The sequence below is a fragment of the Prionailurus bengalensis genome, chromosome C1, assembly GCF_016509475.1.
Source record: "Prionailurus bengalensis isolate Pbe53 chromosome C1, Fcat_Pben_1.1_paternal_pri, whole genome shotgun sequence".
NCBI classification, from domain to species: domain Eukaryota; kingdom Metazoa; phylum Chordata; class Mammalia; order Carnivora; family Felidae; genus Prionailurus; species Prionailurus bengalensis.
The window spans coordinates 511,478-539,365 of NC_057345.1; the positions used below are offsets into that span (position 1 = coordinate 511,478).

The following is a 27,888-nucleotide window of genomic DNA, read 5'->3' on the forward strand; positions in this document are numbered from 1 at the left end:
CGGTTGTGGGTCCTGGGTCCCAGGAGCAGATGGTAGTGCCCGGCCAGGCCAGACTTGGTCAGATGCTGGGGGAGGTGCCGCCGAGTGGGCGTGGGGTTTCCCCTACATGTCCCCACAAGCCCCTGGAATCAGGCCCAGGGAAGCCAAGTGGGACTGTGCGGCCTGTGTGTGCCGCTGCAGGTGTCTGTTTACACTCTGACCTGTAGTTAGCGGGTGGCCGAGAGTCACCTGGCCCCCTCCGAGGGTGGTGGATGCGAACAACAGTGTCCCGGGCAGCATTGGCCAGTGAGGGGAATCCTCCCCGGGGCTGGGACTTGGGCCAGAACTCCCCATGTGCAGGCCAATGTCCGCCACCCTGATGTCGCGGGTGCCTGGAGGTCCAAGCCCGTCGGGCACCCGGAGAGGTCCCCCTCCACACTGAGCCTCTCAGTCCAGCCTCCGGAGCACTGTGCACGCTGCAGGAGGAAAAGCAGGAGAGTGCTGGTGGGTGGTTTCCTAATAGCTCGGTCACGCACTTGAGACACATGAGTTCCTGCCTCCAAACACACCTACAATCCCAAGGGAGGGCAGAGTGGCCAAAGACACGTGGCCCTAGCCCCTGGAAGAGGCTCCAGCCTTCGCCTCCTCACTGCTGGACACTGAGGCCAGGGAGAGGAGCCCCCGCTCCTGTCTCTGTGCCACGGAGCACCTCTCCTGGAAGCCCTCCCTTGGAAGCCCTTTGCACCGTCCCAGGCAACTCCTTTTTTTTTTTTTAACTTTTTTTTTCTTTTTTTCTTTTTTTCTTTTTTTCAAGAGAAAGAGAGCGTGCAAGCTGGGGAGGAACAGAGAGGGAGACAGAGTTCCAAGCAGGCTCCACGCTCCACATAGAGCCCAGTGCAGGACTCGATCTCACAATTGTGAAATCATGACCTGAGCGGAAATCAAGAGTCAGATGCTCAACCAGCTGAGCCACCCAGTCGTCCCTGTCCTAGGCAGCACTTAAAGGTTGATGGGTCCAGGCCATGTCTGGGAACAATCTCCAGGAAAGTTTTGTCCTGGTTTCCTCCTGCCCCCACCATTGACCCTGCTCCTCCCTCCCCTGAGACGCAGGCCCTGTCTCCTCAATGTACACTGGGTCTGGGGCCAAGACTGCCACCTACAGGAACTAGTACATGTCACTGCGTGTCAAGTGACACATGGAAGTATGAGCTTCTGACGCTGACGTGAAAATCGGAAAGGTCTGTGCTGTGATTGCTTCTGGTTAGGACAAGAAAACAAGCGGTTGTATCGTGTGGCAGATGTGTGCCCACTCACAGCCCCTCGCAGAGTACACCAGGTCTCCCTCAGTGGCCATGGCTTCATGCGACTTTGCTTCCAAGGTCTGTCCAGACTGTGCATCTGACCCTGCTTTTGTTGTGAGAAGGTGGAGGTCCCGGCTCAGTCCCACGAGGGGCAGGCCAGTGCTCACAGTGGGTCTCCACTGCATGGGCAGGCAGCCCAGTGCCTGTGCTGAGGGCTCCCCACCCCAGGTGCCCCTGGGGATGTCCTGGCTGCGCTGACCTTCTGCTAGGTGGACCTTCTGCTAGGTAGGTCTCCAGTGGGGAGAGGACAGTAGGCCAGGGCACCCGAGTAGGCAAATGCTCACCTACAAGTAAACACTGCTCAGGAAGACAAAGCTGGAGGGGCAGTGAGCTTTTGGCTTAGTCCTGAGTCCCTTTCCAACCCTGGGCCCAAGGTAGCTCATCTGAGGGCTCAGCACTACAACCCCCCATTACCTCTTCCGAACTTCTGGAAGCACAGGGAAGAGCTGCAGGGGCCCTGTGGAGATCTGGGGGCTTGGGCCTAAGAAGGCCGGGCTAGGCAGCTTTTCTTTTGGCTGGGCTGGGGTCTGCCCAGTGGGAGTGGGTATGGGGTGCATGTGGACTGGGGTGACCGTGAGCAACACCAGAACTGGCAGTTCCTTTCGGAAAGCTGGAGAGAGAATGGGAGAGGGAGCCACCTCTTTACTTCTGAAGGCCCCGCTGACCTGGGGGGCCTTAAATGTGATATGGAGGTGGGGGAGGGGGGCTGGGGGCAGCAGCAGCAGCCTCAGGCCCACCCCATGAGAGGCTCCAAGTTTAGGCAGCCGAGCTTCTGCAGAGGCACTGTTGGTGGGAGACACCAGGCAGGATGAGCAGTCAGCAGCCACAGTCTTGGTGATGGGACACCCTGGGGCTGGGTAGTGGGGGCCTGTGGGCCATACTGGTAGGCCATGGCTCTGGTGTGCTGTGTAGCTCTCCGGAGGTCTGGCCAAATTCGGGTGGACTCAGAAACCACACCAACTGCCTGGGCGCTAGGGGCAGAGTACTCTGCACTTGGCCTGGGTGGGGCCACTTTGCTCCTTTTGGCTTGGCTTCCCAGGGGCATAGCGTACTCTTTGGACTAAAGGACAGGCTGGAGGCCAAGCTGTCCACCTGCATCTCCGAGCTCAGCAGTCTTTCCTCCAGGTTGTCAATGCTGAAGGACGCCCTCACAGAAGAAAGCCACATGTTGTGGGAGGGGGCTATCAGGGAATCTGTCAGCAAAACAGCACAAGCAGCGGAGAACCCTACATTTGTCAGTTAAATGTGAATGCATCAGGTAGAAAGCATCATCATAATTCCCTTTATTTATTCTTTACTGCTTATTCATTTAAAATTTTTTTTTCTTCCAACGTTTTTATTTATTTTTGGGACAGAGAGAGACAGAGCATGAACGGGGGAGGGGCAGAGAGGGAGACAGAATCGGAAACAGGCTCCAGGCTCTGAGCTATCAGCCCAGAGCCTGACGAGGGGCTTGAACTCCCGGACCGCGAGATCGTGACCTGGCTGAAGTCGGGTGCCTAACCGACTGCGCCACCCAGGCGCCCCACTGCTTATTCATTTTAGAGAGAGAGAGAGAGCAGGAGAGGGGCAGAGAGAGACAGAGGCAAAGAATCTGAAGCAGGCTCCAGGATCTGAGCTGTCAGCAGGAACTCAGCATGAGATCATAACCAGAGCCTTGGATGCAAGAGACTGAGCCACCCAGGCGGTCCCATAATTCCCTTTTATTAACTTAGTGTTTTAGGAAAGGTGTGTCAAGCCTCCTCAATGGTTCGCAGTCTAAGATCATAAGTGACAAACAATCCAGTGGCCTGGATGTTTTGTTTGGAAAGCACAGCACCCTCGGATGAGGAAAACTGGAGGAGACCCCTTTGTCAAAGGGAATGCAATTATCTAAATCCTTAAACAATCATCTCTTTCTGTTTTTCAAGTTAAGGCAGATGAAACTGACTTTATTTCTTTGAAACTGGCTTTTTAAATGCATAACTTTATTCTCAAAGTGATTCCTTTTTACGTAAAAGTACACAGGCTTGCCAAATATTGGTCTGGGATGGTTGGAGCTAGAGAGGGGCACATGGCCCAGCTGTGTTTGGACAAGGACTTCATGTCTCTTACCCATTTCCTCTTCTAATCCAGCGAAGCCCTCCCAGGGTTGCTCTCCATAAGAGCCTTGGTAGTTTGTGCTAGTCGGTAAGAACCTCCATAATGGCCACTGGGGTGGGGGCAGGGGCGGGGGCATCTGGCTGGGGAACTCATCCCGTTTTCTCTTCATTTGGAGATGAAAGATCACAGATTTATCTTTAATCCCCCCTCCCCCGCCCATTTTTACTCAGGCTTAAAATTGTTTTCAGTCTAGTGGGGAAACTGTGTAATTCTGGGAACTCAACCAATTCCATCAAAGAAAGACCAAAGGGGCAACTTGGTTGCTGGCCCAAGAAGCAAAGTTTGCTAACTTTGGGCACTGTGGGTTCTAGAGCAACGCAGGGCTCGGTCCACCTTTTTCTCCCTCTGCCCCAGGCGGGTTTAGCCTGGCCCTTTGTCCCAGAAGCAGGCACGTGGCCTTTGGACTTTCCCAAGAAGCCAGGATTCCTCCTCCAGCAAGGGCGCCCTCTTGTGGGGCTTTTGGGGGGGGGGGTCTGCTCTGCTTTTCCACTCTTCTGGGGTTGCGCTTTCTGTCTCCCTCCCATTGTGAGCCACTTTTAAGTGATACGAAGGCTCATACGCCCACGGACCACTGTGGTTTGCCGAGACACCGAAACGGAGGATGGGGAGAGCTTGTTCTCCAGCCGGCTCTTTAACCTAATGACGGCTGCAGGAGACTGGCTAGGAACCGCGTTTCTACCCTTCCAGCACCTTATTATGGGCCGGCTATGTGCGCTAGCACGGAGACCCGCGGAGCGCAGCTTCAACCGTCTAGGGGCCCCGACGTCCCCGCGCCCGGTCGTGTCTCTGGTGGCGGGTCGGGGGCGCAGAATCGAGGCCCAGCTGCGCACCTGCCCCGGGCTGATTTTCCTTCGCGGATCAGCCGCTTTCCGCAGGCCCTTTCCCCCACGGCCGCCCCCTCCATCCGGGGCTCACCGCCGCGTCGCCCACACCCGCGTACCAAGGACCCCAGGGCTCCGCGGCACCTGCCTCTCCGCCCCCGCTCTGACGGGATCCTCCGGGCGCCTAAAGCGACGGGACACGGAGCTGTTGCTCGGCGGAACTGACGTATAACCAGGATATACAGGCGCCCAGCCCATCGGTTTTGTTCCCGATCGGCCCCCGTAACCCGGCGCTTCGCCCTGCCCCTCGACGGCCCGCCCCCAGACGGAGCTAGTTTGAGCAATCGTGGCGGGGCCACCGGTGATGTCACGATACCCGCGGCCTATCCGAAGGCCACGCGGTACGTGGCCCTCCTGCGCTTCCGTCGTCTGGGAGGAAGGGGCGTTGTCGCGCCTGCGCGGGCGCTCTGACCACCGGCTGGCTCCTCGTGGAGGCTTCTCTGGTCCGCGCGCTTCAGCTCGTCTTGAGCTCCGGGCGGCTGCCGCGACACGCGGCGCTCGCGCGCCATGTCGTGGCTCTTCGGGATCAAGGGCCCTAAGGGCGAAGGCGCGGGGCCGCCGCTGTCCCTGCCGCCCGCTCAGCCCGGGGGCGAAGGCGGCGGGGACCGCGGCGCGGGGGACCGGCCGGCGCCCAAGGACAAATGGAGCAACTTTGACCCGACGGGCCTGGAACGTGCAGCCAAGGCGGCGCGAGAGCTGGAGCATTCGCGTGAGTGAGGCGGCGAGGGCGGGGCCCCGGCTGGGGCGAGGGGCCAGGGAAGCTCAGGACTCACAGCGAGCCAGTCCACCGAGCACCGGGCATGCCGGGTCCTTGGGCGCATGTAGCTCCTCAGTCGTCTGAGTGGTCGAGTGGTAAGTGGCTGTCTGCAGTCTCGTTTCCCAGGTGAGAAGACTGGTCTGCGGGAACAAATCTGGCAAAGCCGCCTTGGGTGCGGGGGGGTTGGGGATGCCATCATCCTGGGCAGCTTCCCAAGCTGTCACGCGTCTGTCAGGTGAGGAGACCGCTGCAGATGGAAGTTTCAGAGGTCACAGGTGGCAGGTGCTGGGGCCGGAGCCTGGTCTTTAGTCACTGTAGAGGAGGGGAGCTCTTTGCTCCTCTTGCTGCCTCCACGTGGCCAAAGCGTGGCCAGAGTGTGGTGGTGGTTAGCAGTTTTCCCGTTGCGAAGGCAAGCTCACTTGAGGACCGTTGGTTTTATGGGAATGAAGCAGATTTGTGCGTGTTATTGGAAAGCAGCGTTCGGGCAGTCGAGGTCTGTAAAGCAATAGGGGTCAGTCCGTCCTGGCTCTGCCTTCCGGACTCCCGGGCCCCCAAGGCACCATCGTCGGCTGGACCTTCGCTAAGCCCACGTCTTTTCCTCTCACTTTTCCTTTCTCTTGTTGGTTTAATGATTTGTTTCAGGATGTAGTCTAAGTGTTTGAGAAGCTAGAATGTAGAAGACACAGAATAAGTACTGATGAAAAGGACCATAACGGCTGTCAGATTCTTATTTAAGCAGAGGTCTGCCACCCCCCCCCCCCCCCCTTAAAGGAACTTGTGTAGAGAAGCCATGGTGTAAACAAGGGTCTGTCTGAGGAATTAGAGGCCTGGCACTTGGTGGTTCAATTCCTGCTCTTCAGAGACTCCAAGAAAACCCTGGTCCAAGGTCTCTGAGCCTGCCTGGCTCTCAGATCCCCAGAGGGACGTTAAAAACATATGGATACTTGGGCCCGGGACTCAAACAGCCTGTACCCTTAGGTCTAGCTGGAACACCACCAGTCCCAGACTAAGTGTATTGAGTTTGCGTGAGTGGGGGAGGGGCAGAGAGAGGGAGAGAGAATCCCAAGAAGGCTCCGAACTGTCAGCACAGAGCCCGGACTCACGAACTGTGAGATTAAGACCTGAGCCGAAGTCAAGAGACAGACGCTCAACTGACTCAGCCACCCAGGTGCTCCCAAAATTTTTTTATTTTTTTAAGTAATCTCTACACCCGATGGGGAACTTGAACTCACAAACCCACGATCAGGAGTTGCATGCTCTTCCAGCTGAGCCAGCCTGCCACCCATCTACTTCTCTTCTTCCTGCCATCCTTCCTGGCTGAACTACTGGCCAGTGGGAGACGTTTTGCCCTGGTCTGTCACCTCCTTCTGTCCCCAAACCCTTCTTCCCAGGATGCGTCTTGCCCCTGTCTCTTGTTTTCCTCTTTCAAGAGTCAGTGGTGGGGGATCTCTAATTTCCCATTTTCAGGTGAGGTTAACCCGGCTGGCCAAAGGTCATGCTGTGGGTAAAAAGGGCAGCTGGGACCTGGTCTCCACATCGTTGGCCTGTGGCACTCACGTTCCTGTCTGCTGCACCGGGATGAGCACTCTTGTGCTCTCACTCCCTCCTGGTCAGAGTTCATTGTTAAAGGGGCCCTTGCGGTCTCTTTAGGCCTCGGCTTCGTGCCTTCCCAAGTTTACAGTGCAGGGTATGGGACCCTGGTGCCTTTGTGCTGCCTCTCCTTGGGGGCAGGTCTTCAGCTCTTCTGTGCTCCCAGTCACCAGAGACCTAGGGGAGAGCCTTGCAGTGAGGTCTGGAAGGCTGTGTCAGCCAGGTCCTGACCCGCTCTGAAGGTCCTTCCCAGGCTTAGGCAGTGTTTTTGCACACCACATGCCCTAGCAGTCTGTCCAGAGACACCAGGGCTTCTGTCACATGCCTCTAAATGTGTAGATGTGTTTATGGAACGGCAAACAGAAGTCATGCTTTAGTTATGTGTTTGCTGCAGTTTGTGGGTGTTGGGGTCTGCAACTTACTTTGAAGCCTTCAAAAAGAAAGATCATGGGGCAGGAGTGGAAAGAAAGCAAAGGGAGAAAACTAGGTACATTATAGCATCAGGGAGCGGGGTTCACAGGGATTCCCTACCTTCTTGCCGTGCTTTAACGTGTTAGAATATTTTTTACAGTAAAGTACTGCAGATGGGAGAACTGTGTCATCACCAAAATATTTGAGAAGCTGTATGCCCGGGCTTTTTTGGCTAGGAGAGCACCAGAAGGTTTTTAATGTTTTTTACATTTATTTATTTCCGAGAGACAGAGCACAAGTGGGGGAGGGGCAGAGAGAGAAGGAGACACAGGATCCGAAGCAGGCTCCAGGCTCTGAGCTGTCGGCACAGAGCCCGACGCAGGGCTTGAACCCATGAACCATGAGATCATGACCTGAGCTGAAGTCGGATGCTCAACCGACTGAGCCACCCAGGTGCCCCCACCAGAAGTTTTTTTTGGAACCCCCAAATATTGATGGATGTGAATTGTATCTCGTGAACAAAACATACGCAGGAAACATTTATAACGTGTGTGTTTATAACAGGAGGTCTGTGAAGAGTCGTCATTGTGCATTGGCTTGTTTCTAATTTAATTGTTTGCTTCCTATTCATCTTATCATCTGCACGTGTAGATTAATAATAACAGGTACTGAAAGCTTAAAAGCTTAGGAGTTTAAGCAACTTCCACAAAAATAAGACACTGTAGCCACAGGTGCCTTTTTGTTTAATTGGCAACTGACTGCCACGTTGACCTTTCTACTCTCGGCTACTGTGGAACAGCCTTCCTTTTTTCTTAAAAAACATTTTTTTTTAATGTTTATTTATTTGAGAGAGAGAACGAGCGTGAGCAGGGGAGGAACAGACAGAGAGAGGGAGACACAGAATCCGAAGCAGGCTCCAGGCTCTGAGCTGCGAGCACAGAGCCCAATGCGGGGCTTGAACTCACGAATGTGAGATCATGACCTAAGCCGAAGTCGGATGCTCAACAGACTGAGCTACCCAGGCACCCCTTTTTTCTTTTTTTTTTGAGAGAGAGAGAGAGAGAGAGAATGCGTGTGCATGAGCCAGGGAGGGGCAGAAAGAGAGGAGGACAGAGGATCCACAGTGTGGGGCTCAGACTCACAAACCGTGAGATCATGACCTGAGCCGCAGTCGAACGCTTGACCGACCGAGCCACCCCAGCACCCTGGAACAGCCTTTCTGATAGAGCCCTCCGGGATGTGACAGCTGCTGGGATACAAGACCTTGTACACGGGCTTTCCGTCAGGCGTAGAGCAGACATAGGTGATGAGAAGGGAGTACTGGTCTTTGGAGGGAGGGGGCACAAGCAAGATCCAGTCAGGGAATGCAGGTGGGCACATGTGTTTCGAGGTCGAGGTGAGCTGTGGTCTCCCCGAAAGCCCCTTGGTTCACACGAATGCTTGCCTGGTGTCCGAGCGTCCTAACCCTACTCGCCCGCTCCCCACAGGACACGCCAAGGAGGCACTGAGTCTTGCACAGATGCAGGAGCAGACGCTGCAGCTGGAGCAGCAGTCCAAGCTCAAGGTGGGTAGTGGGTGTGGTGCCAGCGGAGGCGGTCCTTGTGGTGGAGGGACACAGGACGGTGGGTGGTGGGCACAGGACCGGAGCTTCAGGCGTCTCCTTTCTGGGATTACCTTACTGCTTGTGGGTAAGAGGGAAATACGGAGAGGTCAAAGATGTGCTGGGTTTGTGGCTTGGGTTCTTGCAGCAGAACGACCCGGAAGGGCTGGTGTAGGTGAGGACCATCTGGTCTCCCCAGGGGAGAGTCTTACCGGGTGTCTCTGCATTTGGCAGGACCTTCCCGTCGAGCAGAGAAGGATAGCAAAGGCGTGGGCCCTGCCCTCCGCCATTGGCTGTTGTAAAGTGTAGTCAGAAAGTGAGCATGTGAGGGCTGCCTGGCGGGCTCAGTCATAAGAGCATGTGACTCTTGGTCTCGGGGTTGTGAGTTTGAGCCCCCGTTGGGTGTAGAGATTACTTAAAACCTTAAAAAAAATGTGAGCACGTGACATAAGCCACCTTGGAAGCGGTGTTGGGGAGGGAGTGACCAGTATCCTAAGAGATTGGCCTGCTCCTTGGGACCCAGCCCTGTCCGATTTCCTGCCACTGGGCTGCCGGGGAGTCTGGGTCCTCCTGGGCCTTGGTGCCCGTGCAGTGGTGCTGGTCCAGCGAGCGTTTTCTGGAAGCAGCTCCTGCTCCTGTCCCGGCCCCTTTGGAGCCCACATGGAATGTGGGAGAGGGTTGTTGAGGCCTGAGCTCAAAGTCCAGAGCGGGAGGCCCCGCCCGCCTTGGGCTTGCAGCAGCTGGTGTATTCTATAGGAATATGAGGCCGCCGTGGAGCAGCTGAAGAGCGAGCAGATCCGCGTGCAAGCTGAGGAAAGGAGAAAGACTCTGAGCGAGGAGACGAGGCAGCACCAGGCTGTAAGGGCCGCTTGGCCACACGGGCTCAGGGGGGCCAGGATGGGAAGCTTCTGGGGTACTCCGTGGTCCCCGCGTTCAGTCTGGGTCTGTTAGTGACCCCCCGAGGCCGTGGGATGACCTTGTGCGAACGCCCACGAATACGTCCGCGCTGAGCGGACCGGGGAGCACACGTGTCCAGGCGAGCAGGCGGAGGTAGGCGGCTCGTCTGAGGGCCCGGCGAAGTCTGGCTCTCGACGTCGGTTTGGGGCCGTCCGCCAGCTTCTGCAGCTGACCCGCGTTCATGCTGCCGTCTTCTTCCCCAGAGGGCCCAGTACCAGGACAAGCTGGCCCGGCAGCGCTACGAGGACCAGCTGAAGCAACAGGTGAGCTCCGCACACTGGCACGCGAGGGGGGCCTCCTTTGGCCTCCCTGAGAGCACGGGCGTCTTCTGGGGCAGCGGGTGGGCCAGAACTCAGGGTGGTTTTACCAGCAGTCAGTGCTGGGTCCCAGAGGAGCGCGCGCGTGTGCCCGCACGCGCACACACACACGCGCGCACACACACACACACACACACACACACACACACAATGCCCAGGGCCTCCAGGCTCTGGCTGTGCTGGAGGGGTTCTTCTGTGTGAGACCTGACTGGGGACCTGGCTGGGACAAATTTATGGTGGGGGTGGTTTCCAAGTGTTTGCACCCATCATGCTTTGCGCCCTCACAGCTTATAAATTTAACAGGGGAAAGAGTGTTTGGAGGGCAGCTGGGAGTGGGCTGGGAGCGCCCTGGGGCAGAGCTATGCCAGAGGCAGGAGCTTCTGAACCGGGCCCCTCGCTGTTCTCGTGCAGAGCCCCTGTGGTGGCAGAAGCTTCCCTCGCTGATCTCTTAGATCAATGTTGGTCATTTCCTAGCTTTGGAAGCTTTTCCCTTTCTCCTGTGGTTTCTTGTCAGCAACTTCTCAACGAGGAGAATTTAAGGAAGCAGGAGGAGTCTGTGCAGAAGCAGGAGGCCATGCGGCGAGGTAGGGTTGTCAGTTCTGCCTGGGGCTTTTGGGGGCTACGTCCTTGGAGCTGGCTCACAGGGAAAGCAGGCCGTAGGCATAGATATGTGTTTCTTCAAGCACTTTGCTCCCAAGTAAAATTCCCAAACCTCGACTGGGGCTCTGCGTTCTTTGGCCTCAGTCGGAGCTTTGCAGCAGAAGCCTAGGCAGGCCGGGCGTCCCCCCAGGGTCTGACGTGCATTGCCTCCCTCCTGTGAGAAGGGTTGCCTGGGCCTCGCTGGAAGGGTGGGGGACTGCAGGCTGAGCCCCCCTTTCCTGCCACGCCCCGGGCAGCCACCGTGGAACGGGAGATGGAACTTCGGCACAAGAACGAGATGCTGCGGGTGGAGGCCGAGGCGCGCGCCCGAGCCAAGGCCGAGCGTGAGAACGCAGACATTATTCGTGAGCAGATACGCTTGAAGGCTGCTGAGCACCGGCAGACCATTCTGGAGTCCATCAGGTGAGGCCCAGTCCCCAGGAGGCCCTCGGTTGGCACACTGGCGGGAGGCGGGCTCTTTCAGCAGGCCCTCCCGTGTGCTGAGCTTCAGAGCTCTTGCCCTTTGTCCAGCTAAGTGCCCAGATCCATCCTCTGCTGGTCACGTTGCTGCTTTCTCCACAGGACAGCCGGCACCCTGTTTGGCGAAGGATTCCGTGCCTTCGTGACAGACTGGGACAAAGTGACAGCCACGGTAATAACCCCTGACACATCCTCCTGCTTGTGGCCTGCGTCAGGGTCTCTGCTGGGTTGTGTCCCTGCCTCCTGGCGCTCAGCGGTAGGAAGTGTGCCAGGCAGGTCCCTCCTGCTACGCTCCTGGGAAAGTCAGGTGTGGTGTAGCCTCTGGGTGTGGGGCACTGGCGGTGGGCTTTGTGACCTGTGGGCTGGAAGATGTGGGAAGGGAGCTTCGTTTTCCCTCGTCCTTAACAAGTGCCGCCCCGTGGAAAGGGGAACTGGAAGTTTGCCCGGCAGCCTCCGGAGTGGGACCCGGCCGAAACCCCGGGCGTTCCGGGAGATGTGGCAGGGGACCCTTTTAAGCCGTGCTCCCGTGAAGGTTCCCACCCTCCAGCGGGAAGCGGAGGTAGGCCCGACAAGGCTGTAGGGTTCTAGGCACGCGCTCTGAAAGCCCTGTGCCATGGGGCTGCTCCCCACTCGAGGCAGAGGGGATCGTTGCCACTGTGCCCGGTGCTGTCCTGGGCCGCACGGTGCGACTTGGCACCTGCTCACACGGTACTGAGGCCCTAACGAAGGGGTGGCAGGGAGCCATGCTGACCAGGAGTGCCCTTGCATTCCTGATGTGCTGGTTCCTGAAGCTCTTTCTGCAAGTGGACACAGTTCTGGCCTTGTTCTGGAGACCGTGAGGGAGGGCAGGTGAGGTCAGGCCGTGCCTTGGGGAGAGCAGGGACTGGACTGGGGAGGGCCAGGACTCTGGTCGAGGAAACCTGAAGCTGGTCAGACCGCTTAGTTCTTAAAATGGCCCCTCGAGTCCTCTAGCTCAGGCCAGGGACGTGGGCTGGCCTGACATGGTCAGGGGCTCCTGACATGGTCTTCCCAAACATGTTTTGAGTAACTCCGGGTTGGAAGCGGAGGGTTTCAGCCCTGTTGAAAGTGGTCCGGGCTCCCTGGGTCATGCAGCCCGCAGCCCGGGGGGCTGGGTGAGCTGAGCAGTTCCTCTGGCTTCTCAACAGGGCTGCCCCGCCACTCCCCGCGTCGCATAGGGAGCTGCCAGAATATGGCCTCTGGTGTTCTGGTGAAGAAAACGGGCTTCCTCTGGACGCCATCTTGCCCCCCCCCTTGGGCACCCCTGTTCAGATTGGGGTTCCCACAGGAGGGAGACCCAGCACGGGGTCTGGGCTTTGCCTTCTCCTGGTGCCGAGCTGGGTGGGGGCACGCGTCTGAGACTAGAGGACAGAGCTGGCGTGGGCTTGGCTGTGCAGCGTCTAAGCCTCGGGCCTTACCCGCATGCTCGTCTCCCTCTGACCCTCCTCGCCCGTCTCCACCTTGGAGCTCTGTGGCGCTCATGCGGTGTCCTCTGTGCCACAGCCGGGCACACAGGAAGCGCTCAGTACCTGCTGTGGGTACTGCGCCAGGGACAGCGTCTTGTAGAAGAGTCTAAATGTCACTGCCTGTATCGGAGCCAGTCAGCCTGCTGATGGGTTGTTTCGTGGAACTAGCAGCTTTAGATCAACCTTGGAATTCGCTTACTCCTGGAAGAAGTTTAGCTTTCGTTAACGCGGAGGCCCGGTCACCTCAGAGCTGCTCAGTCCTGCAACAGCCTCAGCGTGGAGTGCTCACGCTCACAGTTGAAGGTTACGGAGGGGCGCCCGGGTGGCTCAGTCCGTTAAGTGTCCGACTCTCGGTTTCGACTCAGGTCATGATCTCACGATTTCATGAGTTTGAACCTCACATTGGGCTCTGTGTTCACAGTGCAGAGTCTGCTTGGGATTTTCTCTCTCTCCACCCCTTCTCCACTCATGCTGTCTCTACCTCTCTCAAAATAAATAAACTTAGTTCCAAATCTTGGGAACTTGTTTACTAGCTTATTTTTCTGAACTAGGCCATTGAACGGTGAGCATTGCAGGAGTGAAGAGGCTAATGAACCCGCCTGAAAAACCAAGGTCCTGTCACTGGAGTTTATGAAATGCGTGGTGGCTTTCTACCCCCTAGAGCACGTCTGCCTTCTTCCTCATAACCCTGGGTCCTGCTTTTGTGGCATGACCTTGTTTGTGGCTGGTCAGAGGCCCTTGGGGCCGGTTTGAGCAGAGCCCCAGCAAAGCAGTGAGACCCTTTGAGTGAAAACCACGTGGTCTGCTTCCCCACCAGCAAACCTGGTGCTGCTCTCTCTGTTTTTGTTTGTTTTTTTTAAGAAAAGTTTTTCTTTAATGTTTATTTTTGAGAGAGCAGGGGCGGGGCACAGAGAGTGGGAGGGAGGGAGACACAGAATCCGAAGCTGTCAGCACAGAGCCCGCTGGGGGGCTTAAACCCACAAACTGTGAGATGGTGACCTGAGCCGAACTCAGATACTTAATAGACTGAGCTACCCAGGTGCCCCTTTATTTCACATTTTTTAAAGTTTATTTATTTTGAGAGAGAGAGTGGGACAGGGGGAGAGAAGTTGACTGAACCACCCAGGCGCCCCTCCCTGGAGTGTTTTGAAGTGAATTGAGGGCATTCTGATTCCTCCTGTGGGCTGAGTACCCCGTGCACTCAGATCTCTCCAGATCTCCCCAGCTGCTGTAAACACCCGTGGTTAGTGACTGAGTCTCCTGTGCATCTCAGGCCAGAATCCCTGTCGGGCTGGGGTGGTGCTGTGGGCCGGCAGGCAGTCCCGGTCTGCCCATTGGCAGGGCTCCTTGGCTGGGAATCTGGGCGCATGAAGGAATCTGTGGGAAAATGTCCCTCGCATTTACTCTCCAGACAAGCTGGGTAGACGCGCAGAGGGGGTTGCTGGAGAAGGCTGGATGACACCAAAGGTTGCTGGATTCGGGAGGCGCGGGCCTTTGTTTCTGTCACTGCAGTTGCCGTCTGGTCTCCTGGAACCTCATTCCTGTGGTCTCAGAGTCCTCGCTGCCCCTGTGCTAGCCAAGCTGTTGGTCTTGTGGGGAAGAGCTTTTAATTTCCAGGAGCCTCTTGTAGGTCTCGGTCGTGTGCCCTGTAATTGTGGTCCCCCCACAATGTTTGGTCTGGCCCCCATGAGCCTGAGGGTTCCTCTCTTTGCGGTTGGGGTTCCTGTCGCCTGGAAGCACCTCTAGTCCTGCCGGAATGTATTCTCCAGTAGCTTTGTGAGGAAGAGTGCTTGTGATAAGCTTTTTGGTATGTTTTCTGTCTGGAAATACCTACAGTCTCGTGTAATTGAGGATTTGGGCTTGGGGCTGCTCCTGTGTGACCCTTGCCATCCCCTAGCACGGGACGGGATGAGGAGGGCTCGTTGCTGACTGCTGAACAGGTGGTGGGTGCCACTCACCTTCTGCCCTGCTCTAGGTGGCCGGGCTGACACTGCTGGCCGTGGGGGTCTACTCTGCCAAGAACGCCACGTCTGTTGCTGGACGGTACATTGAGGCCCGGCTGGGGAAGCCGTCCCTGGTGCGGGAGACGTCTCGGATCACAGTGCTTGAGGCCCTGAGGCACCCCATGCAGGTAACCGTGGGTCTGGTCCTCACTGGGCGTGTCCTGCCCGAATCCTTCTGGTGTTTCAGCCAAGTTGTGAACGTGCGTCTTCATTTCTCCCTTTTACCCAAACGCTATCCATCCTTTCTTGCACATGGGATTTGCTTGTGGCTTCTTCCTCTTTGGTGCTATCCTAGGGGCCCGTCCACATCAGGACTGGGAAGACCCTCACCCTGGTTTGTCAGTTGCCTCTGTGTGTCTGTTGATGTGACTGCCCCCTGGGTAGATTTTGGGTCACTTACAAAATCCTCGGCTTCCTGCATGCCATCACCCTAGGAGAGAAGTTGCTGGAAGCAGTACTGTGTCAGCTTCCTCCCCCAAGGGGTCCAGGCTTCTGCCTGATGCAGTGTCACTCCTTCCGTGGGCCGTGGCTGGACGTCCACGGCAGTCGCCCGTGTGCAGTGTGCGACTGCGGAAATAAAGGTCAATGAGGAATCTGTAAGTTGCCCGGCCCAGTCCCACGGTCGGCTCTGTGTGCCCGCCTTCCAGAGCGAGGCCCAGCCTGCGTGTCCCGGACCGAGGGGTGCCACGGCCGTTCTGTTTCCGTGTGGTGGCCTAGCTGCTCCCGGTGCCCCGTGGCTGTCATGGGCTCTGCCGATGACTCTGACCGTCCCCCATGTCCCCCCGTAGGTCAGCAGGCGCCTCCTTGGTAAGCCCCAGGACGCACTGGAAGGCGTCGTCCTCAGTGTAAGTGGTGCCGCCCACGGGGGCCGGGACGGGTGTCGGGGTGGGAGGTGCCCTTCTGCCCGCAGAGCTCTTCCCCCCCACCCCCCACCCCCCACCCCCACAGGATCGGGCTGCCTTTCTTTCCTAAAGTAGAATTTGCTGCCTGAGGCCCAGCCTGGGATAAGCTGCCTCCTGGGGCCAGCCCAGGGGCTCAGGAGGCAACGCTAGCTGCAGAGTCAGCCCCAACTGCCCCGTTCCCTGGCAGCCCAGCCTGGAAGCGCGCGTGCGAGACATCGCCATTGCGACAAGGAACACCAAGAAGAACCGGAGCCTCTATAGGAACATTCTGATGTATGGGCCTCCTGGCACCGGCAAGACGCTGTTTGCCAAGGTGAGGGCACACGGCGGCACAGGTGCGTGGGGTGCCGTGCTGCGGCTCTGGGGGGTGGGTGCGGGGCATCAGGAGCCACGTGGTGGGGCCAGCTTTCCAGGCGAGGGGCATCCCCGGGGGCACTGGGCCTGAGCACGGTCTGTGCAGGCTTTGCGGGGGACGAGAGTAAACACGCTTTGCCCTTTCTTGCCCAGAAACTCGCGCTGCACTCGGGCATGGACTATGCCATCATGACAGGTGGGGATGTGGCCCCCATGGGGCGGGATGGCGTGACTGCTGTGCACAAGGTCTTCGACTGGGCCAGCACCAGCCGGCGAGGGTGAGCCGGGTCCCTTCTGGGGTGGCCCCCCGTGTGCATGCGTTTGCGTGGCCTGGGTTCCTGGCACCAGCGGGCTGCAGATGGCTGGGTGGGAGGGTGTGTCAGTGACTTTCCCCACGGTCTGTGCCTGTGGGCGTGCACAAGGCCGGAACAGCTCTGTGGTCTGGGGTGGGGGTCTGAGGGAGAAATTCACCCCAGGTATAGATTCCTGGGGGCCTGTGCTCCTCTCAGGAGTCTCTGACTTTAAAGAGGGGCTGACTTTAAAAACACTGGAGAAAGAAGGGCGTCTGGGTGGCTCAGTCGGTTGAGTGTCCCACTTCAGCTCAGGTCACGATCTCACGGTTTGTGGGTTTGAGGCCTGTGTCAGCCTCCAAGCTGTCAGCACAGAAGCCTGCTTGGGATTCTGTGTCTTTCTCTCTCTCTGCCCCTCCCCTGCTCATTCTCTCTTTCTCTCTCTCTCTCTTTCTCTCTCTCTCTCTCTCTCTCTCTCAAAAATAAAATGGGTGGGGTGCCTGGGTGGCTCAGTCGGTGAAGCGTCTGGCTTCGGCTCAGGTCATGATCTCACGGTTTGTGGGTTTGAGCCCTGCATGGGGCTCTGTGCTGACAGCTCAGAGCCTGCGGCCTGCTTTGGATTCTGCATCTCCCGCTCTCTCTGCCCCTCCCCCGGCTCGTGCTGTGTGTCTTTCTGTCTCTCAAGTAATAAACGTTAAAAAAATTTTAAAAACTGCAACACTGAAGATCAGGGGCTGCCAGCACTGGTATTTAATTTAGTGCCAAATTAGCATGTTTGGCACAGTCCGGTCGCTGTCCTGCCATGCTGGCACGCAGCATGCCCCTGTTGGGTCTGGAGTCCCAGACGCTGCTGAGAGCAGCCTGTGCCCCTGGTTCGGTTTCCGTGTGCACAGCCCCTTAGCGTTCCGGCTGGGCCGCCTCACCCATCCTCGTTCAGTCCTAAATTCCCCTCCCCTCACAGCCTCCTGCTCTTCGTGGATGAAGCAGATGCCTTCCTCAGGAAGCGAGCGACTGTGAGTATTCCGGAAGCTTCTTTGTGGCCTGCTGGGTCCAGCTGGCCATAGGTGAGCAGTCAGGGGTGGCGTGTCGAGTGGCCGCATCTGTGCTTTGTGGGGAAGTTGCTGTTCCCCCCCCCCCTCCCCGACTGAGTCTGACCCAAACCTCGTCCTCAGCTGCACTTTCTTCATAAATCTGGCCTGAAAAGCAGGAGTTACATCTGTGGCATTTTTAGAGTCTTTCCTTGAAATTCAGGGTCATGGAGACACTGGCAAGTGTGGCTCCTGGAGGGATGGAGTGGGGCCTGTGTGTAACTTCCCCCTGGAAGCCTTTGCCTGATGCCAGGACTTTTTCTGCAGGAGAAGATAAGCGAGGACCTCAGGGCCACCCTGAATGCATTCCTGCACCGGACAGGGCAGCACAGCAGCAAGTGAGGGCCACCTTCTGGTGCGAGGCCCCTTCACAGAGGGAAACTGAGGCTCCGCTTGAGCTCATAGGGCTGCTGTGGGGCAGGGCGGGCACAGGGCAATGGGAAGGGCCCGTGGGGGTGCAGAGGGGGTGCACCTTTTTTGCACCCTTGTGGGGCCTTCTGAGAGGACGCGCTGGGGTCTCAGGAGGGCCGGGCGGCAAGTCCGCGTGCACAGGGCGCTGCTGCACTGGGCGTCTCTGGCTGCTCTCCCGTGATGGGCCGTCAGAGTGGTCACCCCACGACTAGGTGTCCTGGGGTGCAGGTTGCCCTGGGAAAGGGCTCACTCCTTACGAGTCCCTTAATCCTGCTCTCCACCGTTGTCAAGGCCCCAAGTCAGCTGTGTGGCCACCAAATCATGTGCATCCTCCTTGCCTGCTGTGGCTGTTGCCTGCAGAGACCCCTGACCCTGCTCAGGCCCCCTAAGAGTCTGGTCTGGTACCTGCAGAGTTGGCGCTTCCGCTCAACCAGCTAAACCCCAAACCCTGCAACTCAGGTTGGGGGGGGGGCGTGCAGAGATCTGTATGGTACCCCAGGGTTCCTGTGCTTCCTGCGCACAGCAAGGCTTACGTGGCCGCCCCATCGCGCTGGCCCATCGGTCAGGGAGCTGTTGGAGGGAGGGATGGGTGGTAGAGGGCAATGCTGGGTCTGGGTTTTTCTGGGTTAAAAAGCTGCCAGATAGATCCTGTTAGAAAATAGTCCTGTGTGGGTTGAAGAGGCCCCCTATCCCAGGGGCAAGCCCCTCAGCCCCTGCTGTCTCTGCTGGCTTCAGGTTCATGCTGGTCCTGGCCAGCAACCAGCCCGAGCAGTTTGACTGGGCCGTCAACGACCGCATCGACGAGATGGTCCGCTTCGATCTGCCGCGGCGGGAAGAGCGGGAACGCCTGGTGAGGATGTATTTTGACAAGTATGTTCTGAAGCCAGCCACAGAAGGAAAGCAGTAAGTGTCCTGATGGCCTGGGCGTGTGGGGCCCTCCGTACCCCACCAGCTTCTGGCCCAGGTGCCACACCCAGTCCTAACCCTGTGGTTTTACCTGGGGCTCAGATGTGCTCACTTGCTGGCCCTGTGCTTCCGTCCCAGTCTTTGCCAGGTTTTTGACTCAGCGGCCCATCGTCACAAACTAGCTAGCACCTCTATCCTTTCCTGCTAGGGGAAGCGTCTTTTAACGATTTGGGGCTTTTGAGGAATCCAGGCTGCAGTCCTGCCCTGGGAAGTGCGGGGCCGTGACAGTGGTTGCCAGACCTTGGCGGAGCTCTGCTCACTGAGGCTGTTGGTGGCCGTCCTGGACATGGGCTCCCTGCTCACCCTGACTCCCAGGAGCCTGGGGCCCCTCACCAGCACGCAGCAAGGCCCCCATTCTGCAGAAGTCACTGGGCGATGGGGGCGCCCTCTCCCTCACTGCTCTCTGTCCACAGTGCTCCAGATACGTGAGGGCCGGTCTATTTTTAACTATCCCCAGGGAGCCAGACCTCGCAGCAGCATTGACCTGAATCCTTCCTGTCGCTGGTGGCAGTGAGAGCTGTCTTCTGTTCTGGGACGGGCTTTGCCTGCCCCTGCTGTCCCCCTGCCCCCTTGAATTCCATTATCTGGGCCTCCTTTCTCCTGTGTGCCCGGATGGCCCCAGTGCCCCCCACCCTTCCAATCGTCTGTTCTAGCCTGACTGACACCGAATGTGGTCTGAGTTCCTGAGGCCTCTTTTTCCGTGAGTGTTTGAAAGACTCTCCTCCTGTGAGCTCGTCTCCTGGGTCTTCAACCAGACCTGACTAGGAAGGGGTCCGCACATGAACCAAAGCAGTGCCGTGTCACTCTAACCTGGAGGTGTTGGCTTTTCTCCCTTTGATTTCCCACGTGCTTCCTACGCCTGACAGGGCGTGGCTGCTGTGCCGCTAGTTTGGGCGCTGATGGAGGTCTGAGGGAGAAGGACGTGGTCCCCGCCTCCGAGCCTGGTGGTGGCGCTGTGTGCGAGGCTCCGAGAGCGCCTCCGCTTTGGCACATCCCGACCAGCCCTCCGCCTGTCTCTGGAGTGGTCGTGCGCTGCTGTCCGTACACGGCCCCCACACGGACCCCCCCCCCCCCCCCCCCCGGGCTCCAGAAGGGAGGGAGGTGCCCAGCGGGTAGAAAGGGCAGGAACCAGGAGCAGATACAGGGCTTCCCAGTACAGTCTCCTGCGCCTGGCAGATACCCAGTCCTCCTTTCGCGTGGGAGCCCAGGGGTCGTCCCAGGCCCCCGGGGCGTCATGTGGGAATTGCTCTCCCCAGGCGCTTGAAGCTGGCTCAGTTTGACTACGGCAAGAAGTGCTCAGAGATCGCACACCTGACGGAGGGCATGTCGGGTCGGGAGATCTCCCAGCTTGCTGTGGCATGGCAGGTGAGTTGGGGACATGCACCCTGCAGGCGTGAGCCCAACCGGTTGGGGGACACTGAGTCACCTGAAGGCAGCCCGTGCAGGCCCCTGCCCCCCTAGGGTGCTCCTGTTGAAGGATTTTCTGCACACAGATGTCACGCCCTGCTCTGCTTTCCGCCACCGCCTGCTTCTGCCCCCACTGCAGGGAGCGTGTGGAGAGGTGTCCCTGGCTTCCCACGTTATGGCCTACCTTACCGTCATTGTGGTTTGGGTCCAAATCAGATAGGGCTCTGAACTCAGTTGGGGTTCCCTGGAAATGAGCCAAGTGTCACATCGGCATCAAGGCCCCACAGACTCAGGCTCAGGCACCACTGGAGTTGGGACGTGGTCTCGAGCCTAGCACGTTTCGGGCAGGTGACTCTACGGAAGGTTGGGGAGACCGCGGGGGCATATGGAACTTCCCGTAAGTGGTCTGTGAGCTCATCGCAGGGCGTGTGCGATGAGCCAGGGTGTGAATCTGACCTGATAAGGGTTGGGCGTCTCCTTGCCAGCACTGTGCCTGGTGTTGACGATGTTGTCCGCTCCATACATAATCGGGTTTGCTGTGGGGTCTCGAGGGCAGCGTAGAGAATGCGAGTTGACTTTAGCCTTGTGCTGTGCCGTGACCCAGGGCACACACAGCCCAGAGTGGTTCTTGGCATTACCCAATACCCGCTTCCTCCTCTGAAGTGCCCACAAGCCCCCCCCCCCCCCCCCCCCCCGCCCTGCCCAGGACAGGGAAGCCATTTGACCCCCAGGGGTCCTGGGTGCAGCCGTCTAGAAAGCATTTGCAGCTTGGTGATGGCTGAGGAGAAAAGCTTTATCGGGTGCAGGGTGCTCAGTGGCTCCCGTCTGCAGCCGCCCTTGGCCTTGTTCCGCCATCACTGCCTCCATGGGGCCCGCAGTCAAATCTGACTGAGGCTGCGTGACAGGCTGATCGCTAGAAATGTGACAGTGCTTTTAAATGGATGTGTGTTATGTGAATTAAATAGACATCTACTGCGACTTGAACCCAGCAGCTTGGATACACAGGAGCCTGTATGAGGGTGAGCCTGGTTATGCCCAGCTCCAGACTGTAGACTCTGCTCCTACGTGTGATCGGGCAGCCAGGCGTTCTGCTCCGCCGTCCTCACTCAGGACCCAGGCCTGACGAGGGTGGCTCCGTTTCCACAACCGACAGAGTGGAGGATAGGATGTCTGGCAGCTTCGGCTGCTGTGACGGTGCCACAGCCCAGAGGGCCGAAACACAGGCGTGTGTTTCTCAAGGTCCGGAAGGCAGGAAGGCCCGGACGAGGGTGCCAGTGTGGTGGAGTTCTGATGGCAGCCCCCTTTCTGCCTTTCAGACGCTTGTTTTCTCGCGGTTTCCTCCTCCTGTGGTCTGTGATCTGTCGCGTGAGGCTGCTGGTCCTGTGGAATCAGGGCCCCGCCCCTACGGCCTCCTCTGACGTTGCCTACTTCCTTAGAGGGCCCACCTCTAACTACAGCTGCTCTGGGGGTCAGGGCTTCACCGTATGAACGTGGGACGCGTCTGTCCCCGACTGCAAACCGTGCCCTGCAGTCCATGCCCGGTGTTTCCACCAAGAACCCGCACACCTCCCTTCTCTTTACGTCACATGTCACCTGCCCACGTGAGGTGACAGGTCTGCGAGCCTGGTGGATGGAGAACCGGGGAGACCTCCGGTCTGACCCCTGACCGCCGCAGGAGGCGGTGAGTAGGTGCTGAAGCCCACAGGGTGCCCTCCCCGGGGGATCTGGTACTTCGCCAGAGCGCGTCCGGTCATTGACTGGTCAGCCCAGCCCAGCCTGTGTCCGGGAGTCCTGTCGTGCTCATGGGAGAGGAGAGTGAACCAGGGTGCTTCGGGCCTCGGCATCTGGGAGGGGTGTGGTGGCCTTGCTGGTGTGCCCTCTGGCTCAGGGTGCTCGTGGGGCTTGTCCTGCACACCTCCGCCTCCTTCCAGGCTGGACTTGTTCCCTGAAGCCCACGTTGCTTCTGTTTGTTTGTTTTGTGGGAGAGAGAGCAGGGGAGAGGGGCAGAGAGAGAATCTTCAGCAGGGTCCACGCTCAGCGCAGAGCCTGGCCCAGGGCTCAATCCCATGACCCTGAGATCATGACCTGAGCCGAAATCTGCAGTCGGATCCTCAACTGACTGAGCCTCCCTCCCGCCCCCCTCCTGGCACCCCCGCCCACGTTGTTAGTATGATGATGTCGTCGGTGGGGTCCGTGCTGCCTCTTAGCACACTGGAGTCCTCTGGCGTGCGAATTCGCTGCCTTTTCTTTCTTTTTTTAACCAAAACTTGCCGCTTTAACCATTTTTAGGTGCACGACTCAGTGATATTAAGCACATTCACATTGCCGTGCAGTCGTCCCACTGTCCGCATCCAGAACATTTTCACCTTCCCAAGCCGAAATGCCATCCCTTTAAACACCAACCCCACCCCTTTCCCCAGGCCGTGGCACCCGCTCTCTCTGAATGTGACCGCTCTAGGTCCCACCCGTGAGGGGAGTCACGCACGATTTGTCGTTTTGTGACGGACTGCCCTCGGTGTGATGTCCTCGAGGTCCGTCCGTGCCGGACCAGGTGCCAGCATTTCCTTTTCGGGGCGGAGTGGTGATCTGCCGAGTGGGCCGGTCTCATTCTGTTCGTCCGTTCGTCCGCCGAGACGGACGCTGGGTGACTTCCACCTCTTGTCTGTTGTGAATAATAACCGCTGTGAACGTGGGTGTGCGGGGGTCTCCGCGGAGCCCCACTCCTCACTCCTTTGAGCGTGCACCCCGAAGTGGAACTCTCGGATCACGTGATAATACCGTTTTTAGTTTCGGGCGAGCGGACAGGCCACTTCCACAGCGGCCGCGCCGTTTCCCTTTGCCACCAGCTGTGCGACGGGCTCCGGTCCGTCGCCCCGCTCACCAGCACTTGTTTGCCCGAGTCTGGATAGCAGCCATCTTGGGGGATGCGAAGCGTCTCCTCGTAACGTGGATGGCGTTTCCCTGCCGGTTAGTGACAGCATCTCGTGTGCTTTCTGGCCAGGCATGTGTCGTCTTGGAAAAGCGTCTGTATGGATAGCCCTTTGCCCAGTTTCGAATCGGGTTGTTTTTTGTTGAGTTTTAGCAGTTTTCGTATTCCGGATGCTAACCTTTTATCAGCGGTGTGATTTACAAAGATTCCTGACCTTCAGTGGGCTGCCTTCTTCACTCCCCTGATAGTGTCCTTTGAGGCACACAAGGTTTGAGTTTTGATGAAGTCCGGTTTGTGTTGGTTACCTATCCTGGCCGTGTCATAGCCGAGAAATCCTCAGTAAATCCAGTGTCTGCAAGCTTCCCCCGTGCTTTCGTCTAGTAGTTTTGTACTTCGAGATCTTACATTTAGGTATTTGATTCATTTGGAGTTAAGTTTTGTGCGTGCTGTTATTTAGGGGTCCAGCTTCATTTGCATGTGGACGTCCTGTGTCCCGGCATCATTTGTTGAGGACTGTCCTCTCCCCAGTAGAATGTGCGTGGCACCCTTGTTGAAAACCATGTCACCCCACATGTGAAGGTTTCTTTCTGGGCTCTCAGTCCTGCTTCATCTGTCTAGATGACCGTCTCAGCGCTACTCTGATTGTGTTACCGTGGCTTTGTAGTAGATTTTTTTTTTAAGTGTATTTATTTATTTTGAGAGAGAGTGCACGCAAGCAGGGGAAGGGCCGGGGGGGGGGGGGGAGAGAATCCCAAGCAGACTGGGCTGTGAGCACACAGCCCAACACGGGGCTCAAACCCATGAACCCGTGAGATCATGACCTGAGCTGAAGTCAAGAGTCAGATGTTCAACCAACTGAGCCACCTAGGTGCCCCGTAGTGGGTTTAAAAATAGGAAATTTGAGACTTGAAGATCTGTTCTTATTCAAGACTGTTTTGGCCGTTCAGCTTCCCTTGAGATTCTGTATGAATTTTAGGATGGATTTTGATTTCTGCCAAAAACACCATGGGATTTCTGGTAGGGATTGCAGTGATTCTGTGGATCCACTTTGGGTAGGTAGGACTGACATACTCACGTGCCATGACGCATGACGCACGTGTCTTCCTGACTTTGGTGTCTTTAATTTCTTTCCTTTCGGCAGTGTTTTGTAGTTCTGAAGAGACCACTCTTTGGCCTTCTTGGTTAAGTTACTTTCCTGCGTATTTGATTCTTTCTGATGCTGTTGTAAATGGAACTTTCTAATTTCCTTTCCAGATTGTTCATTATGATATAGAAAGACGTAGAAAGACAAATGGTTTTTGTGTGTTAATTTTGTTTCCTGCAAACTTCCTGAACGTGTTATTCTTAACAACTTCCGGGAGGAGATCTTTCAGATTTACTACATACGAGATTATATTGTCTGCAAACGGATAATTTTACTTTTTCCGTGCCACACTGGATCCCTTTCATTTCTTTTTCTTGCCTAATTCCTCTGGCAGGGACTCCCAGTACTGTGCTGAATAGAAGTGGTGGGAGCGGGTGCCCTGGTCTTGTTCCTGACCTCAGAGGAAAAGCTCTCAGCCTTTCACCATTGATAATATATTTGCTGTGGGGTTTTCACATATGACCTTTAGACCGTTGGGGAAAATTTTCTCTGTTCCTGGTTGGTTGAGCGCTTTCACCAAGGAGGGGTGTTGAGTTTGTCAGATGCGTCTTCTGCATCAATTTGAGATGATCGTGTGGGTTTTGTCCTTTATTCTGTTTGTGTGGTGTAACACGTTGATTGATTTTCCTCTTTTGGGTCGTCCGTGCATTCCAGAAGTAAATCCCCTCAAACCTGCTACTGAATCTGGTTTGTATCAATATTCATAGAGGGTATTGGTCTGTAGTTTTATTGTGGTATTTTTATCTGCTTCTACTGTCCGGGTTATGCTGGCCTCAGAATGAATTAGGAAGCGTTCCTTCCTCTTCGGTTTTTTGGCAAAGTGTGAGAAGGATCCGTTTCATAAGCGTTGGGCAGGATTCACTGGTGAAGCCGTTGAGTCCAGGACTTCCTTTTTCTTTTTCTTTCTTTCTTTCTTTCTTTCTTTCTTTCTTTCTTTCTTTCTTTCTTTTTCTTCTTTCTTTCTCTCTCTCTCTCTCTCTCTTCCTTCCTTCCTCCCTCCCTCCCTCCCTCCCTCCCTTCCTTTCTTTCATGAAGGTTCCTGTTTCAGTAATTTCCGGCTCACAGGAAAGTTGCAAGGGTAGCGCGGAGCCTCCCCCGCCGTGTATGAGTGACCCCTCTTGACCCCTCTCCCAAGGCACGTTTGCCACGTCAGTGTTGACTCCACTTGGACTTCGTCTTTTCCAGGACCCCATCCACAGTCCCCCGTCTCATTCGGTTGCCCTGTGTCCTCAGGCCCCTCCAGGCCGTGACAGCTCACAGATAGATGTTTCTGGTTACTGATGGTCCTGACAGTTTTGAGGAGTGCTGGTCAGGCGTTACATAGATTCTCCTTCGGATGTTTTTCTCACAATTAGACCAAGATTGTGGGTTTGGGGAGAAGACCCCAGCGATGAGGTGTCCTCCTGGTCATGGCCTCCGGTCTGGGGGCACCTAGTGCCGTACAACATCACAGGGATGTTGACCTGGTCAGAGTGGTGCCCGCCAGGGTTCTCCATGCAGAGTTACTGGCTTCCCCCTTTCCTCCTTTATTTGGAAGCCCATCGCCAAGTGTAGCCATCCCTCAGCAGGGGCCCAGCCCCCCTTGGGCGCTGTGGGATTCTGAGAGGGGCTGCTGCTCTCCCTCTGCCTTCCTACCAGGGAAGCTTCCAGCCACTTCCAGGCCCTGACCCACGTGGGCCCCTAGGCCGGTGTGCTCCCCTGGCGGTCCCCTCTTGCCTCTCCTTCACTGCTCTTCTGAGCCTGTGTGCTCCCCCTGCAGCCCCCTGGCTCCGTGGTTGGCCACGGGGTACTGAGGGTGGCCGTGTCCTCAGGGTAGGGCCGGCCTGTGTGAACAAAGTGACCGGCCATCTCAGATGGCAGGGACTTTCTCACAGTGCCCAACATGGGCTGAGCCCACTCAGGTAGCTGGAGAGAGACAGGTGAACTGGCTCTGGCCCCCTGCCTGGCGAACACTGAGGCCGACCGCACAGCCACCTCGGTCAGAGCGACAGGCTGGGTGACAGGAAGCAGGTGAGACAGTGAGTCACCTGGGAGGGGTGGCAGCCTGGCCGTAGGTGACCTGCCTGGTAGCCGAGGCACGTGGACCACCCTGGGGCCTGATCTGATCGGCACACTTCGGTGCCTCCACCCGTGCTCGTGGCCGGGTTTGGGGCTGGGGAGCCCTGGGCAGCGGGGGCTCATGAGAGACGGAGCCTAGTGTGCTTTGGGGGTGGTTGGGCCTGGTGGGATACTCTCTGACCAAGTTGGGATCGCTGGGGGCTCCTGGGGAGCGCTCTGCCTAGGGGCCTTGCCCTCCCTCCGGTGTCACAGTGGCGCGTGTGCCCTGGCCCTGAAGCCGGCTCCAGTCTCAGGTAGAGGCCCTCCAGGCCTGTGATGGGGGTGCTGAGCTGCTTCCTGACAGCTGGCCTCAGACCTTCTATTTTTAGAAAGTCATTGAGAAACTCAGTGATGTGAGAATGTTGCACTGGTGCCAACTGGGGATGCGGGCAGGGCCGCGGGCATTGCGGGGACGGCAGCTGCGTGGCTGTGGGTTCCCTCGTGAGCATGCACGTGTGGGGGGGGCACGCTTGCACGCACAGGGAAGCAAGGCGTGTGCCGTGGGCACGTGGGCACGTGTGTGTTGTGAGGCCAGGCCCCTCTTGAGACGGAGCACAGGCCCAAGGTTGAGGGTAGTGGACTTGGCCCCCACCCCACAGGAGGCCGTCAGGTTCTCACGGGTGGGGCCAGCCTGGCTGCCTCATCCCTGGGTCTGGCCCTGGCCTGCAGGGCGGGCCGTTCCCGGGGACTGGTGGGCGCTGAAAGCCTGAGGCTGGGCGACCCTTTTCCCCTCGGGCAGACCCTCTGGGTGCCCCACGTCGGTACTCTCTTTCCCTGCCAGGCCATGGCATATGCCTCTGAGGATGGAGTCCTCACTGAGGCCATGGTGGATGCCCGGGTCCAGGATGCCATCCAGCAGCACCAGCAGAAGATGCAGTGGCTGAAGGCTGAGGGAGCCAGGCCTGAGGGTGGCCAGGCTGCGTGAACCGGCCCTGGTACCTGGGGCACGCAAGCCAGGTGGCTTTGCCAGGAAGAAGCCCCGAGATGCCCGCCTCTCCCTGTGGCGGGCCTACACAGCCGCCCACCTCAGCATTTTTAAGTACTTCTCCAGTCAGGGCCAGGACAGCATTGAAGGCCTCTGCTTGGGACCAGCCGCAGCTGTGGCGTCTTTGTGGCGGGGCCGCCCCCTGCCCCCCAGGACACAACCGGGAGACGGGAGTCTCCAAGCCGGGCTGAGTGGGGGAGAAGCCACTGTCCCCATGCCCAGGGACAGTGTCCAAGCTGGCTAAGCTCCCGTGGCCAGCTGCTGCATCTGTGACCGGCAGTACAGGGGGCCCGGCTGAGAGAGCTGGGCCTGCGTGGGGGGCTTGACCCTGCCCAGGCCCACCCAGCAGGTGAGGGGTGAGCAGAGCAGGCCCCCGTGCTGCCTGGTGGGAGTTGCTCTCCCCCGGGCTAGGGAGGAGGATGTACCCTGCACACGTCTGACTGCGATACACCCGGGGGGAAGAACTAGCTGCCAGCAACTGGTGGGGTTGCCCACGAGGCCCCAGACCCCCTGGCCAGGACCATCCGGGGCGGGGGTTGGGGGCTGCCCTAGTCCACAGGATCTGCAGCCCTCCCTCCCTTGCGTGGGGGTCTTTTTATCCAGAATCTAATAAAAACTCTGACAGGATACCTCACAACGTGTGTATCTCATGGCTGATTTCAACGGGCAGGGGCTTGAAGGGGGTCACACGTTCAGAAATGAAAGAAGAGGCAG

General features: G+C 57.7%; 1 protein-coding gene across 2 annotated transcripts; it reads left to right on the plus strand.

The window, feature by feature from the left end:
• Positions 1 to 4,722: 4,722 nt before the first annotated feature.
• Positions 4,723 to 27,808, plus strand: LOC122479790 (ATPase family AAA domain-containing protein 3). 2 transcript variants are annotated; one of them, XM_043573531.1, is made up of 16 exons: positions 4,723 to 5,072; positions 8,609 to 8,685; positions 9,478 to 9,579; positions 9,882 to 9,941; positions 10,510 to 10,579; positions 10,892 to 11,057; positions 11,217 to 11,286; positions 14,574 to 14,729; positions 15,390 to 15,446; positions 15,691 to 15,816; positions 16,011 to 16,135; positions 17,109 to 17,160; positions 17,503 to 17,573; positions 18,382 to 18,549; positions 19,869 to 19,977; positions 26,971 to 27,808. In XM_043573531.1, exons 1-16 carry the CDS (start codon positions 4,871 to 4,873, stop codon positions 27,112 to 27,114), a joined length of 1,755 nt encoding a protein of 584 aa, XP_043429466.1. In that variant the 5' UTR covers positions 4,723 to 4,870; the 3' UTR covers positions 27,115 to 27,808. The 2 variants fall into 2 exon arrangements, with proteins under 2 accessions (XP_043429466.1, XP_043429467.1); XM_043573532.1 differs by lacking the exon at positions 15,390 to 15,446.
• The last annotated feature ends 80 nt before the right edge of the window (positions 27,809 to 27,888 follow it).